Source organism: Metopolophium dirhodum, chromosome 8 (assembly GCF_019925205.1).
Source record: "Metopolophium dirhodum isolate CAU chromosome 8, ASM1992520v1, whole genome shotgun sequence".
Lineage (NCBI taxonomy): Eukaryota > Metazoa > Arthropoda > Insecta > Hemiptera > Aphididae > Metopolophium > Metopolophium dirhodum.
This window is the reverse complement of record NC_083567.1, coordinates 1,133,719-1,150,283: the sequence shown is the minus strand read 5'-3', so window position 1 is coordinate 1,150,283 and position 16,565 is coordinate 1,133,719. Positions and strand designations below refer to the sequence as shown.

General features: G+C 29.4%; 3 protein-coding genes across 9 annotated transcripts in view; 1 reads left to right on the top strand and 2 right to left on the bottom strand.

Moving 5' to 3' along the window:
* LOC132950339 (protein UXT homolog) overlaps positions 1–16,565 on the bottom strand; it is a 67,889-nt gene that overhangs the window by 51,063 nt on the left and 261 nt on the right. The window contains exon 1 of one of the 5 annotated variants that reach the window (XM_061021753.1): positions 8,759–8,778. The exons of the other annotated variants lie outside the window; for them this stretch is intronic. The gene's annotated coding sequence lies outside the window, so the exon portion shown is untranslated. Of the gene's footprint in view, positions 1–8,758; positions 8,779–16,565 lie in introns of those variants that run through there. 5 annotated transcript variants of the gene reach the window in all.
* LOC132950337 (KICSTOR complex protein kaptin-like) lies at positions 9,507–14,955 on the top strand. 3 transcript variants are annotated; one of them, XM_061021747.1, is made up of 9 exons: positions 9,507–9,863; positions 9,929–10,011; positions 11,003–11,170; positions 11,821–11,984; positions 12,054–12,223; positions 12,749–12,848; positions 12,931–13,066; positions 13,160–13,315; positions 13,702–14,955. In XM_061021747.1, exons 1-9 carry the CDS (start codon positions 9,662–9,664, stop codon positions 13,750–13,752), a joined length of 1,230 nt encoding a protein of 409 aa, XP_060877730.1. In that variant the 5' UTR covers positions 9,507–9,661; the 3' UTR covers positions 13,753–14,955. The 3 variants fall into 3 exon arrangements, with proteins under 3 accessions (XP_060877730.1, XP_060877729.1, XP_060877728.1); XM_061021746.1 differs by lacking the exon at positions 13,702–14,955 and adding an exon at positions 13,478–13,695 and having other exon boundaries at positions 12,752–12,848; XM_061021745.1 differs by lacking the exon at positions 13,702–14,955 and adding an exon at positions 13,478–13,695.
* LOC132950338 (polyprenol reductase) lies at positions 15,268–16,562 on the bottom strand. The gene has a single exon (XM_061021748.1). The coding sequence runs from the start codon at positions 16,398–16,400 to the stop codon at positions 15,480–15,482; it is 921 nt and encodes a 306-aa protein (XP_060877731.1). The 5' UTR covers positions 16,401–16,562; the 3' UTR covers positions 15,268–15,479.

Sequence of the window (16,565 nt, the reverse complement as noted above, 5' to 3'; positions counted from 1 at the left end):
TTAATAATAAATAATAAGATAATATACACTGCGACCGAGTTCCACGGCGTCATATAACCCTGCATAACGTCGTAACGTTTCGGAACGCCGAGTCAATTTAAATGGCTTTTATGAAACGATACAGACTAATGGTCTGAAATGATAGGATAAATAAATACGCGCTCGTCTCTTTTTATATACCGAAGTATCCGATGTATATATTATTTGAATAGGAAATAAATGTTTGGGCCGACTGTCTGTCTGTTTGCGATTATCCAGTATCTAATATAATGCGAGTATATAAGTCGAAGAAATATTAATATACGAGTCGTATTCGGATTTATATATACGGTGAAGTTTTTACCATATATAAAACCACACTTTCCGACATTTGAATACGCCACCCGGCAATACCATTCAATGTATACACCGGAGTGCATGTGTATATACTATAATATAATAATATATATATGTTTACATTAATATTGAAATATCGGGGAGAAGTCGGTTTTCACAATTCAATAATGTATTTTACATAATATTTTAACACAGACACAGTTGTACGGTTAACGAGTAATCAAATATTCACCAATTCTATTGTACACGTATACGTACACGGATATTATATATATAAACCTCCTCCTATTCGAGTATTATAGGCAGGGCTCACTATATAGTTGTATGTAAGTACACGCTCGACACGATAAAAACGTAATACTATTTCAGTATAATATCTGTACGCGTGTGCGTAATGTAATTTCGAATTGTAAGCACGCGACTAAAAACAAAACAAAAAAACAAGAATAATAATATAAATATCACAATAGGTACTCGATATATATATATAGACGTGTAGGGTTACAATAGCATATGAATGAGTTATATTGCCTATACATACCTATATATATATTATATACATAGTTACTACCGTTATTACAACGCGGCTACTTATATATTGTTTTTTTGTAACACAACCGTTATAAAAACTAATGACGTTTATAAGACTCTCTAATATATAAGGCGTATTGTAAACATTTGAAATAAACGGGGTTTTATTTTTTTATATATTTCAATATTTTATAACAATTGTACCTGTGTGTCTATGTTTTACAAATAATAATATACGCGAAGCGTATACAGATTTATTTTTTTAAGTCTTCTAAATCTGATCAACGGACGTTTTTGTTTAGTAACATTTGTTGAAATGCATTGTGCGTGTATAATCCCGGAAGCTTAATACCTCCTTTTGGGCTAAATCAATAGGATATTTGGTCAGGAACAAATTTTAAATAATGCATAACACCGTTGAGTCTTGTTTGGTTAATCCACGCCCGTGTCCCCTGTATGAATAATAAGCCTCAGCGTGTTTTGATTAGCGCTAAGCCAATCACTTTTTTTTGTTGTTTCATATTTCTCCCCGTATTAAATGGGCTTAATAATGCAGATCCCCTTCCTACCTAAAAATGACGTCCCATAATGATATTAGCTTTGAAAATACATAATTTTGCGACGTGTAAAAACTCATTACGCGTAAATATTTATTTTGTTCACAATAAATTATGGACTGGCAAAAGTATGACAATATAATAATATCCATATACACCATGACGTATCAAACACCAGAATTGTTATTTCCTTTGCGTTCACGTAAATATATTTATATAATATAATATAATATAATATATATATAAGACTATCAGAGTTCTATACAAGTAAATTCATTCCATTCGTAAAGTGGTTCTCAAGACTAGGTTTCCTCCAAAAAGGTCAAGATTTTGTTTAAAAACTAGTGCGTGCCGCAAATCCGTCTATTCACGGTTTTTAAATAACCCGAAAATAACTCCTTATAAAAATAAATCTGTGTTCAATTTCCAATCTTTAGGTATGATTGAAGCAATTTTTTTTTAGTTTCTTCACCGTTCAACAAAGTGTTAATCGAAATAAAACGCTGACAATCTAATATTAATACGCATTATAAATCTGTAAAAATCATAGTGCTGCCGCTGCAGTTTCATGAATCGAATTAAACAAAATTTGGTTCAGACGGTTATGGTGCATATTTTTATAGTCCTGTGTCATAAAAAAAATGAGATTTGTTCAACAGTATTATACACGTGAGTTACTGTTTGTATTTATATTCTGAATGCGAAAACTGTAATATATATAAAAAAAAAAACGCTTGAACGAATTGGAATGTTTCGGGTTGTCTCGAAGGACTTGGGGGTACGAGTAATGAACAAAAAATTGCCAAATCGAGAAAAACGGTTGTATGAATAAAAAAATAAAAATAATAATAATAATAACAAAAAAAATCGGGTACCTACCTAAATCCCAAGGAACCAAAACCCTTTGCGATTCCCCTACCCTACCCGATCGCTTTCGCATTTAATGCATCGCAAAATAAGTGTTCACACTGTTTATAAATGTATACACGGCGTTTCGACCTGGAAAAAGGGGTTGGTCGTTATACGAGTACGACGTAGTTCCGAGAGGGTGCGGAAGATTAAATGTAATAGAAATAAACGCGGACAAGGCGATCCAAATTTTTTTTTCTCAAAACCTACATATTATTATAATGTTCTTTTATACCGACAAACCTGTCGGTTGTAAAACGTATGTATAAACCTATTTCGATTGTTTCCTACAATACGACGGTAAAAGAGAAAAATACATACCATAGAACCCCATTTATTTGAGGACGATTAATATAATACTTCATCTAAAAGGCACTGCTGCAGAGGTACATAAATCTAACCTCCTATATACATAGAATACATATTATATATAGTATTCACTATTTCTATATATGTACACGATTGTCGTTCGGCTTACTGGGTGACGATTTTTTTCAGAAACTACTTTTGTTGCGTCCGCTACAAAAAAAAAACCTCCGACAAAGTATTACAAGACTTCTTTGAAATCGTTATTCTATTGTATGCGTATATAGACGCTAATTTGCAAATCCAAGATTCTCACACGCACATACAAAATAAAAACGTTTATGAAAGAAAATAAATTATGTCTCAAAAATAATACAAAGAGAACAAAGCACTATTAAAAAAAACAGATCGAGCACCTACGAAATAAATACTGAACTTAACTATCTTACAAAACAGCATCCAGCACCCGAAATATATAAATACATTCAATCAGCATACCAGGAGGACTAAATAGAACCCCAAAAGGTATACGTGAATGCTTCTAAGACTAAGACAGCTGAGGAAAAAGTTGGCATTGCTATAATATTCCAAAAAAATAATAAGAATAGAACGTATAAAAAATCAAATAAGTGTCCAATTAGCACAGTAGAAGCCACAGCTTTTTTACAATCAATACAATTAATTATCAACGAAGTACATTCAAAGAATGTAATCCTGAGTGACTCTTCAAGTACAATGAACAGTATAAAAAACAATACAAACCTAAGCGACATTTCAATTATCATACAAAATAAACTCGACGAAACCAAAACTAATCAAAAACCTATTTCACTCATATGGATCGCCAGTTACACCGGTATTAAAGGTAATTAAATCACTGATAAATATGCCAAAATAGTGACAGTAAACAGCAAACCCAACTGCACCAAACATTATACATCAAATTCCTTTAAAAAAACTCTAAAAAATTATGACATAAATGGCCAATGTATTAGAACGAGCAAAACACCAAACTAAACTTAATTAAAAACAGATGGGAAAACCCAAACCTTAAACAAAACAGAAATTGTTCCAAATCGTCTACAAAAAGGACACACCGAATAACCGGCCCATGTTGATACCTTATATGGCTAAGGGTGAAGCTATATGAAGCATAAAAAGGTGAGAGGCATGTGGTATACGGTAAAACATATCCTAACCAAATACCGCAGGTTCCTTTAGGGCTGATTCAACCTCAAAATATCCGAAAACCTCGAATTGTCCCTTGGACCAAATCTAGATCAAGACAATTTAATTATTAAGTTTTAAAATCAAATGATTTAATTAACAACATTTTAAAAAGCAATACTCGAATCCAACCACAATAAGATGGTATACTATTATAGTAAACTATATCAAATCTGCTATTAAAATAACATGTAAAACAATGTAACTAATTGCAATTGCTGCCATTTAAAAAAATAAATAATAATCGATGAACTATATTCGTTAAAAAATAAATGCATAGATGATTTACAACGATACATATTTTACTAATTCAGCAAACCTAATCCTACAAAAATAAAATACTGTTTAATAAAATACACGAATATAATATTTTTATTTTTTTTTATTAATTAAACCCGCAGCAACTTAGGTCGTTGGGTGGTTTTTACTGTTGGGGAGGGTACTGTAAGTTTAAACACATGTGCTTTGGTTGGATAGATTTTTTAGAGGGCACTCGTAGGTATCTGCCATGCCCAGGTGGAGGATGACGGCACTCCTCTCCGGACACCGTGACTTGCCCGAAGAAAATTTCCATCCACGACCGGCATCGAACCGGCGCCGGTGTGCATCGCAACCGACGTCTTAATCCACTCGACCACTCCGTCCCCCAGATTGAATACAATATTATACCTATTATATTACATATTTTATAACAAACGAAAACAAATGTTCAATTGAGTATCATATTATTAACGACACGTTTAAACGATATATTTTATGATCACAATGGCACGTAAGAAACTAACAAATAAAAAAATTATTTTATACTTATAATAACTTGTCGGGTTGGTTCAGGTTGCGAACGTTCTACGTAACAAACGAACTAAACGATAATATTGTATAAAATCTCTAAGAACATACGTTTATCCACACACGTTTTCAAGGAGCAGTGTTCGGACTTATCTAGATACATTTTTTACTAATCTAAATAAATTCATCTAGATACATTTTTTATTGATAAAAATCGCGAAATTGTACAAACGCATTTTTAAATATTTATACAGATTCTCAAACAAAGTTTATAGTTTATAAATAATGTAATTATTTTTATTTATATCATTATTATTATTATGTTCCTAATGCCCAACTAAAATATACTTAAATTTAAACCATTTAAAAAATAATTGTATCTTTTTTTTTATCTAGATAAAAAAGTATTTATCTTTATCTTTATCTAGATAAATATGAGTTAAGTTACATTTTATATCTATCTAGATATATTTGTGTTGCATTATCTTTATCTTTATCTAGATAAAAAAGTACTTATCTAATCCGAACACTGTGAAGGAGTAATAAATATAACAATTTATGCATATACCTACACGACTTACTATGTGAACAATATTTCAGTACAGTACAACCATCGGATGAGAATTGTTTTCGCATTATTATGTACGTAACTAATCTTTTTCGTTGTGGTTAATTGCGTAGGAATTATATCTGTGTTTAATTTACCTACATTCTTATCAAATCCTTGTTTATAATAATATAATATATATGTCCCTAATTGATTTCGAGGCTGAAAACGTTTTAATAAAGTGCATCGGCTATATAATATTATAATACGTAGACATTTTCATAGTTGGTGATCACTTTAAAAGTAGTAATCAAGTATGTTGTTGTTTTTGTTAAAGTACAAATTATAATATTATATAATTATGATTTTGGATCAAAAAATATTATAATTATTTTTAATACACCGTAAAAAAGGACTCAAGGCAGCAGTGCAGTGTAGTTAAAATGCCTAACCGAAACGCCGTGTTACAATTAATTATTTTATTATTATTAAATATATTTATATTTATTATTAAAAATAATAATAAACAATATATTGTAAATTAATACCGGAAAAACTCAGCCCGTTAGCCTCCCCACCGCTTGCGTACGCCATTGTTTAAAATTATTTATTCTCTTCAAAAAGATCTTAGGAGGTTTTTTTATTTAAATACAAAGGGGTAAGTTTATAAAACAGACACGTTTCAATTATAGGTTGTATAACAGTTAAATGTTAATATAGTACTCATAACCTTGTGTGGACTCATACAGTCATACAAACATTAAAAAAAGCGATTTCAGAGTAGTACGCGTATTTACGGCAACACATAGCGAATTACTATAATACTATTATATGTAATGTGTTAATTGCGTGGTACCTATAATAGATATAGGATTTTATATATTGTTCTTAATATAATATTTAACGCTTACAATATTTTGTTTCAAAAATTTATTTTAGTGGGTTCACCGACGTTTACAACATTTTACCCGAATGATATATAATATTATACATTTATGTTACCCACCATTTGACCTTATACAAAATGCACATACAAAATGGCGAAATGTATTGAATTCGACTCCCGAACAGAACGACGAAACTGTAAAAGTTTTGTAGCGATGATTATTTTGTTGTCAAAAAAACACCTTGGTTGTACATAGAACAAACAGTCTTTCTATTCCGTCAATAGTTTATTTATGTATAAATAAATTACGAACGGTGTACGCTCTTTTTACAGAAGAAAACTTCTATGCGATAATAATACATTATTTTTTAATTCGTTTTCTACAAACTTGATTCGTATATATATGCAATTTGTTTAGTGCTTACAAGTATAAAATAGTATGGTCATTACTCGTTGGTCACACACTATACACTGCAGTCCACCTCAGGAATTCACAATATTTTTAATTAGTCTATACGTAGATATGTTATTCGCGTGATAAAAATATGTTTTAATAAAAAATAATAAAATATTTTGCGAGCTCTGATAAGCAATTCTATATAACGATGACAACTACCGACGATAGGTCATTATGGTTAAAATTATAAATAAAACTGCAAAAAGGTACCACTATGAATTTTCATCAACCCGGGGTTGTATTTTTTCCTGCAGGTGTACCAGGCACATTCAGCCAGATAATAGTATACGTGTACATGCAGAAATAGTATGGAGGGATAGTAATGCTAATATGGTCTCTCGTCCTCATGAGGTGGTTCATAAAGGAAAAAAAATAATGTATAGATGGGGTGGCATAACAGTGGCAAAACTCATCCATATAGGGCGTAGCTAATGTTTTATGTTCACTCTCCCCCCCTCCCCATACCAACAAAAACGTTCAACCTTGTAAAAAAAATAGTATATTAAGAGGATGTCAGCGAACTATTTGTTTTCTCTCTCTGGCCCACGCGCAACATAGACAAAACGCATTTGCCCAGAATCGTTTTTTCTAAGTTTTCAAGTAATTTCAGAATAAAATCACCCATTACAAAAAATATGGAGAATAATATTTTAGAAGGAATGACATATCGATTTTACATTTTATTGTTATTTGACTTTGTATTCGACTTTCAAATAAACAAAAAAAATGTTGTAAATTGAAATTATGTTTAAATTGTTTTGTAATGAGTGATTTTACTCTAAGATTACTTCTATTGACGAGCACTTAAATCATCTAGCAAATAGATTCTTTCATTCTCTTACGAAATCAAATGGCGCCGCCCACTACAACTTAGTCGAAAGACCACAAAAATTCGCCGTCTCAAGAGAGGAAGACCCCACGACCGAATTAAATGACCTACCACCAATCACTGCCACATCGTATACATCAAGCCAGAAAAATTCTAGTTTTAACCTATATTTAATACTAATATTTTATATTATTTAATTATATCTTCAAACTTAATATTAGCACTATTATCGCACTTATGTAAAAAAGAAAATTGTATGTATATTATCAATAGGCTTAAATAGCTTTTCCAGCTAGGAACGCCTTAATAAAAAAAAAAAAAACTCTAAGATTACTTAAAAACATAGAAAAAACGATTCAGCGCAAATACATTTTGTCTATGTTGCGCGTGGGCCAGAGAGAGAAAACAAATAGTGCGCTGACATCATCTTATATACGCAACTCACTATTCCAGCATATAGGTACAAAAGCTATAGTATATACACAACTCTTGTAGATTTAAAAATATTATATTATATTAGCAATTTTATGAGCGACGTATTATAACTTAAATGATCTCGAAGTTGTTATTGGAAAATCTAATTTAATTATAATCAAATATTTAAATACACAGTTATTTTATTAAAAAAAATAAATTATTATAAAATAATATAACGATGAAATAAATTGTTCAAACTCCGAACAACTTTACTCCGCAAAAAACATAAACTGTGTTTTAAACGTTGGCAACTATTTAATTTTCATTTATCTTGTAGATATAAAACTAAATAATTATTAAATTAGTTTAATATAAAATGCTTAGGCACTGCACGATACACAATACGAATAGTACATACATTTGAGGAGGGCTAGCCGGCTAGGTTATATAGAAGTGTATAAAATTCTTATCTTAATATACATAGCTTTTGAGTGAGCCAAAACTAATCAATGGCCTATGAACTAATAATGATAGGTAATCAACACGTACACTACCACTCACCTGGCAAATACGAAGGAGAAAATGTCTATAATAAATGGGTAAAGTAATCATATTATATACATGACGTAATCGTATTATCTCAGATCTAAACGAGTTTAAATCCGGTTAATTTCGTAATTTTATTTTTCCAATTATAATTGTTAGTTGTTACACTGTACCGTCTGTAACCGTATGTTTATAATCAACCAAATATTAATTGCCTGTGCAGTAAACAAAATATAAAACAGTTCCATGATAATCGGTTGTTTAAATTGTAGATAAAGTACGAGATCCGAGAATAACTTACGGCAACCGCCAACCAGATCAGTAAATCGATATTATTATTGTTACATAATATTGTAATATTATATAGTATTTGTACATAATTTCGGGCGGCGTTTTTCCAACGACCTAAAACTGATGTTACCTCAAAGACGAATTGATTATTGGTACAACACGACGTGCAGCAATCACTCTTCATAGATCAGCGTCGCCGCATTGGGATTCGCGAATTATTCTTTGGAAAATTCAATGTTAGTAAGTTGTTGCTATTTTCTCTCTCCCCGCTCACTGCGCCCACTCGAACGATCTGTGATCAGAACACGGCATCCAAATCTGGGGCCAAGCAAAACCGTCTAACATTCGCCCACTGGAAGTATTTCAAGCGATTAGTTTAAGACTAATTACAGGAAGCGCCCACGGCATGTCTCTAGCTTAAATTTACAAGATGAACTACACATCCCTATAGACTCAAAAAACTAGACCCTTAGGGGTTGATTTAAAAAAGATTCAAGTAGCCCATGTCCTTTCTCAAGGTTTGAGTACCTTCATAGTCTATACCAAATTTCACTAAAATCGGTTTAGCTGTTTATCCGTGAAAATGTAAAAGGCAGACAGAAATAATATTATAGGCACCTAAGTAGTACAACGAAAACGTCATAACGATAATATTGTAGAAAATATTTAGCAATTTACATTATAACTGCGCACTCTGTACAATGCGTTTGGTACTACGGAACGTCGTCGACAGTTCTATTTTGTGACTCGTAGATCTCGCCATCGAATCGTACGGTTCATTGATAAAAACCAACTGATGGAATTATTATATTATACTAGAAGAGTTATCACGTCTTATCACTATTAAATTATATTAGATACATAATCATTGTTTACAGCCGTTCGACGTTACAGCGCAAGCCACAAATGCACAATCACAAGTCGCAACGAGTGCAGTCGGACCTGTTTCGCTGTAGACGTGTCGTTTAGAAAACATTTCATCGAAACGAGTACAAACTATTCGTAAACGTCTAGAAGAGAGTAAAGAATAAAAATGGATGGATTAGTGCAGTCGGTAGTGTACGACACGTCGTCTCCAGCAAACATTTATTCTGCAACGGTAATGCAAAAGGTCGACGGCGACCAAAAGATTGTTATGATCGCATCAAAAAAAGACATGATCACTCTGGAGTCGAAAATAATAGACGACAAGGTCGAAACTTCTATCGTGGAACTCAATTTTTCAAATATTCCAAGTGAGTTTTAGAACTGCCATGTTTACAGAAATTTTCAGTATCTCATGATTTGAATTATTTTAAAGATAATGCAGAGATCATTTCTATACACTGCATAAACAGATGTAAGGAATATGATGATTTTGTTTTCGGAATAACATATGCATTGGTATGTACTTTATAGTAACATATGTTTAATTTATAAGCACATAATGATCAGTGGTGTGGCGAACGGTAATTTCAGAAGCAATTGCTCTGAGATTTTTCTTAAATAGAGGGGTGGGTGGGTTTTCTAGTAAATGTAATATGATATTCTCAATACGTAGTCAATAACGATCTGAAATATAATTAGTTATATTATATTAATACATTATTATACATGAATACTTGGGATATTTGTAACTTGCCTCTGGAAAATATTTAGTTCACCATGCCACTGACAATGATAGAATATCCTAATCAAATAAATGTACCTATTATTGTTATTTAGGTCGGTTCTTAATATTTAAGTTTTTTATGAAGTATACCTACCTAACCTAACCCTTTAATATATATATTTTTAAACCTCAACCTTCCCTATAAATTAAAACTAAGTTCATAACTGAGCAGCAAAAAATTATTTTCTCTGAACATTGGATTATAATATTTCTTTAGTTATCATTTTCATACTTGATTGTCTTCATCTATCTTGCAAATCACAATGTTAGTACCTATTACTAATTATCTTCGATCCAAATTTAAAATTTCCCAATCGTTTTATAAAATGCTCTTTTAAAATATTAAATGTTTAGAATTAAATTTATAAAATCATAAAAATTTTATACCTAATACCAATCAAACATTTAAATGTATTTTTCTTAACATTTTATTCAAGTATTTATCGCATATGAAAGAAAATTTGACTACCTTGTACCTACTCGTAATACAAAAACATGTATTATGGATACATGGAAACTTTTTTGTTTCTACACAAAATACAGACAGAAAATATAAGTTTTAGCATATTACACAATACTGTCACGAATAAAATAACTGCTTTGGAGCCTAAGTAATAAAAAGACTTAACTAATATTATGTAATTTTTTATTATTAATGAATTGTTAAGTTATAAATTATAATTCACAATATGTTTATGCTAATAAATGTGTATTGTGTTTTAGATTGTAGAAGATGAAGAGCCTGAAACGGCTGAAACATACTTAAACATATACTCAGGATTTCCTGGTTCATCATTAGAGGCTATAATGGAAAGTTGTAAAACGCTTAAATTGGATTTTGTCCCATTTCAATTGAACCATGCCATTTATATGTCAGAATTGCAAAAAAATGTAAAATACTATTCATTTATGTTTTACTTTTAGATTTGTAGTTATTGCAATACTGAACTATAGTATTTAGTTATTTAAAACAAATACTTATAAACCTCTAATAATGGTGTATTGGTAAATAAATTGATGGTATATTATTATTATGCACTTCAAAAATATTTCACTCAGAATATTTTTTACAATTTCATTCAATATACCAATAATTTCATACATTTGAACTCAATTGACAATTTTAATTGATATGGCACATTAGTACTTAATGATCACCAAACTCGTTAAAATTTAAAAATAAAATGTAAATAGAAATCTTTGAACATCAAAATCAGCGATTTATGTGAGATTTGCGAGTGATGATGACAAAGTTTTATCTCAAGTATCCCGTATAATAATAGTTTCGTTAGAAGTATACGCAATAAAAACAACAGATAATTACTATACACTATTAACCCTACAATATACCACTGTTAACTCCTGATTTCAATATTGTTTGAAAATAAATGATAGTTAAATAAAAAATAATATTTTGCTTCCACTCCTGTCAGTGGACATTTTATTTTTATATTATAAACAACTGCATATTTTGCTATGATATTAATTAAACCCTCCCCTCTAAACTAAGATACCTAAATAACCTTATTTATATGATTTAGGGCATGTGGTTGTTATCAGGAAGTGATAAAAAAATACACGCTTATAAGATTGAAGAACAAGAAATTCTTGAACAAAAAGTTGAAGAATATTTTATTGAATTTGAAGATACAAAAGACTCCATTGTTCTATGTTTTGGTACAAAATCATTTAGCAACTACAAAAAGTAAATCATTATTTTTTAAATATAATTTACAAAATTAAAAAATATTATCTCAATGTTTTACTATTTTAGAAGATTATCGTATTATGGATGTGAAACAGGATATTCAATGTTAGCAATAGTAGATTCAGGAAAAAATCAGATACTGCATTGCTTTTTAGAACGTTATGAGTCGCCAATAACAGTCATGCAATTGTTCAACATACATAAAAAAACTGTTGACATTGACAACATTCTCTCAGGTGTTCTAAAATAAAAAAAAAATTGCTTACATTAGAATTTTGATAGTCCAGGCCTTCTGTAGTTTGGTGTAAGCACTGTAAGCGGTTGTCCAGACAGCATATTAATCCATTCATATTCAATAGTAACTTGTTCAAATCTCCAGAATACAATTAACTTATGAAACAAATTTATCTACTTCAATTCTGTTTTTGAAATCTTCTCACACTTGTTGTACTGTGTCTATAGTTCAAACTTGTTTTGACATAAAAATTGAGAATATCACTTAAATTGCCAATTTTTTCCTCACTTACAATGAAATGTAATGAATAAATAATAATAATATTTTTTTTTACTCAGAATTGATAAATAAAGTTGAAAGGATAAAATTCCTTTGTCATTAAGTACCCTAGAAAAACTTCCAATAATCTCTAGGCAACACCAATTTGTCTTATTTAGTCCTGACTATCGGGGTTTTACTGTTCAATAATAAATACCATTAAATTTTCACTTATTAATATATAATATATATCATATAAAATTAATAGCAGTCAAAGATGATTTCATACCAGATTGTGACACTGTAGATGAAAAAGAACAAGTCTGTTTACTAGTAGGGAGTGCAGTTGAAAGTGCTGTTGTATATATGCAAGTACTGGTAACTTAGTTGTATAAAATAATGTTTATTTTTTTTTAAATTAATAATGAACATATATTATATTTGTTTAAGGAATGTGTTGAAAAACGATTTAAGAAATGCAATAACATTGACCGATAGTAATAGACACCAAGCTATTGTGTGCGCTTTAATCACAGATGTAAATTTTGATTCCAAGAATGAAATACTACTTGGGACTTATGGAAATGTAATTTTTTTTAATACTTATTAATATTTATTTATTTATTTATCAAATACTAAAACCATATAAAACAAAATTATAAAATATTTTTTGTTTTAGTATATTTTAAATTATGTCTACGAAAATAACAACTGGGTGGAACAACAACAATTTGATATGAGAGACCCGGTATATACAATTTGTTATTTAGATATAGTTGGTGAAGGAGTCAATGATGTAGTTGTAATGAGTGAAAGAGGAATACATATTTTAAAAGTAAGTTATCTATTGAATAATCATAGTATATATTTATATCCTCATTGGATTTTATAAATTTATAAATATTAATTTTAATGTTAAAACTTGAAGGCAAAAAATGTATTTTATTATCTTTAGTAATTGATACCTAGTAAGAAAACTATACTATATTTCTTTCAGTATATAAATACACGAGGTAGCGGCAAAAATCTGTGGGAGTTTCCTCAGTTTGCATGCTTAAGACTTTCATATTCTTAACTGGATGAACTATATACATACATTTTTAAGTGTTCTTCAATATATTATTATTGTAAAAATAAATTGACTTAAAAGTTATAAGTCATTACTCATTACCTCCGTCATTACTCATCATATAATATTGTATTAAATGTTTTCTGTTGCAGCATGAACCTAGGTATATAGTCGAAGTACTAAAAAATCGTTTAAAACTATAGAAAGTTGAAGAAAACTGAAGCTATTACGTGAATTAGCTTAATGGTGAATTTAAGATGATAAATAAATGTTTGTGTTCATAAATTGGTGAATATTTACTTTTTTTTGAATACACTCAATATTATCATGATCACTTTAAAATGTATTTACAGTTATATTAAATTGTATTTGTGAATCAAAAATGCTTCAGAAGCTGCCACATCTTCATGTTATTTATTTTTATATATCTTGTTTTTACAATAATATTTGATATCTCCAAATTAGCTATAATTTCAAATCATCAATTTATAATGTAAAATATAAGGTTTCATAGAATATAAATTTTCTATACTAAATTAATTTTTAGTATAGTATAAAAATGAAGATAAATGGTAGATATAGCTGAGAAATTCATAAATTAAAAAATTATTTTATATTATAAACAGAAATGTCTTAAAACATAATCAATATACTTATAAAGTTATAACTTAAGTCTTAAGTAGCCTTTAAACATTATGTACTATGTAATATGTTTTATAAATGGTTACATAAGTTATCTTTCTCTGTGTTGGAAAGTATATTATAACATATATAACATATTAGTATATTATAACATCATGGTTCTGTTCTAAACCAACGTTTCTAAAATTTTAAATAAGCCAAAAGTATGTTGTTGATGTATCAATAAACATCAATATTTTTATCATTATTTTTTTTGTTACTAAGGGGTTACCTATTAACATTTAAATCGCTTGCAATAGAAATGCCATAAAATCTGCTGAAAATCTTCACTCAGAGTCATTTTTTTATGCAATGATTTATCATTGAATTTAAATTTAACACATACATTACAGTGACTTACTCAATGATGAGACATACCTGACACCTACTGTACCGGAAACATGTTAGGTACTACTTTCTCGGAGCATAGAGTTAATTGATCCATATACTAGTAAAATAGTAAATAAATCTATGTAGATAGGTACATAATATTACAAGTTATAACAGTATAACACAATATATTATAGACTATACAATATACATATTATAATATTCTATCAATATTAGCTCTTCAGCATTATGTAATATTATATATTTATAAAATATGTAACAAAACCCTTTGCATAACACAGGATTAATCAATCGCCTTTAGAGATAGCATCAGACATATTTATTTTGATGAGCAAGTATTTAATACTAAATTCAATACATAAAAATTAGGTAATAACTTTTTTGTGAAAATGTAATTTTTCTCCAAATTATTTTATTTTCAAATAAAAAAAAACATATACATCATAAGTAATAACTAATAATAGATACTACAATAAAACTTGTGTGCCTTTAAAAATAAAAATAATATATTTTGAGCAATAATAATGAAATGATGTACCTATAAATAATAACCATCGACAAGTAAGTCATTTTGAACAAATTACAAATTTAAGCATTATATTTCAACAATATATAAAATAAATAATATAAGTACCTATAATTAGTAGCACCGTAAAATCAATTCCTAATGAAAATAAAAAAAAGACTAAAGTTGACATTTTTTATTAAAAAATATATCAATGATTGAATCAATGTAAACATGAATTTCTTGTTATATTAATATAAATGGTTGATTATAACAAATTACTAAGTACTACTAACTAAAATAATTCAAATAATAATTAACAAAAGTATAAATTCTTAAACCTCTAGGGTATTCCATTTGAAACAATAATAGTAGCTGGTTCTACCATTTCAATTATAATATGTATGGAATGAACGCATATCTTTCTTTAGGATACATTTTGAATTTTGATTGATACCACCAATGATTAAGCATTGCAGACTCACACTGATTACTCAATACCCAAAAAAAAATGTAAGGCCAAATCTGACTTCCCCAAAGCATAATGTATATGGCCATATACATAAGCATTTCGCAAAACAAATGAGGGCAAGATATTTTGTCAAATAAACCACCAGTTGGAATTTTGTGTTCATATGTTATAACTTTTCCTTCTTTATCTGTTCTTAAATTAACCAAATTTACATTTGCCAAATACTGTTGTTGGAAAGCCCACAGAAAGATAATAATTCCAATGATCAGTCTAATGTTTATATCATTAATTAAGAAGTAGGACTGATGATCAACAGAAAGTGAGGTGAAAGGCGAAGGCGCTTCAGCTAAAATGGCAGCTATACAACCAAAGTAGTGTATATATCCAATAGCGTAATGAGAAATATTAATTTTCGAATTTGAAAAAATACTTAAATAATGGGTTTCATAAAAACGCTTCCAGCACTGGATTAGCATACATAACATGGCAACAGTAGTAGCAGTTGCATTGTATGACGTCCGTCGATTCTTTAGTGCTACCATGTCCAGAAAATGTGTTATGAATTCAGGAACAGGCACTTTGAAAACGAAAGCTAGTATTACTAATACAAATCCAAGTGTCGACCACATAGCAGCAAATACGTAAAAATGTTTGAACCAATTTTTCGGTACTTCCAAGTAGTTGACCAAGAAATGTTTCTTTTCACTTGAAAATTTACCATACCTGAATGTTTGCACTATAGACACCGGCAATTTAGATTCAATTAAATTAATTAGAACACTTAAAATGACGATTGAAAATGCCATAAAGGCAAAAATAATCTTTAAAAAAGAAACGTCCATGTTGATCGATTAAAACATGTATTCTGAATGAAATAGGTAGGTTAGTATTCAGAAGAGAAAAGAGAAACTCTCCATAATTACGTTTACAGTTAGCTGATGTTTTCATTTACGATTTACAGTTATTTTTTAAAAATGTATAGAAGTGGGAAAATTTGATAAAATGAT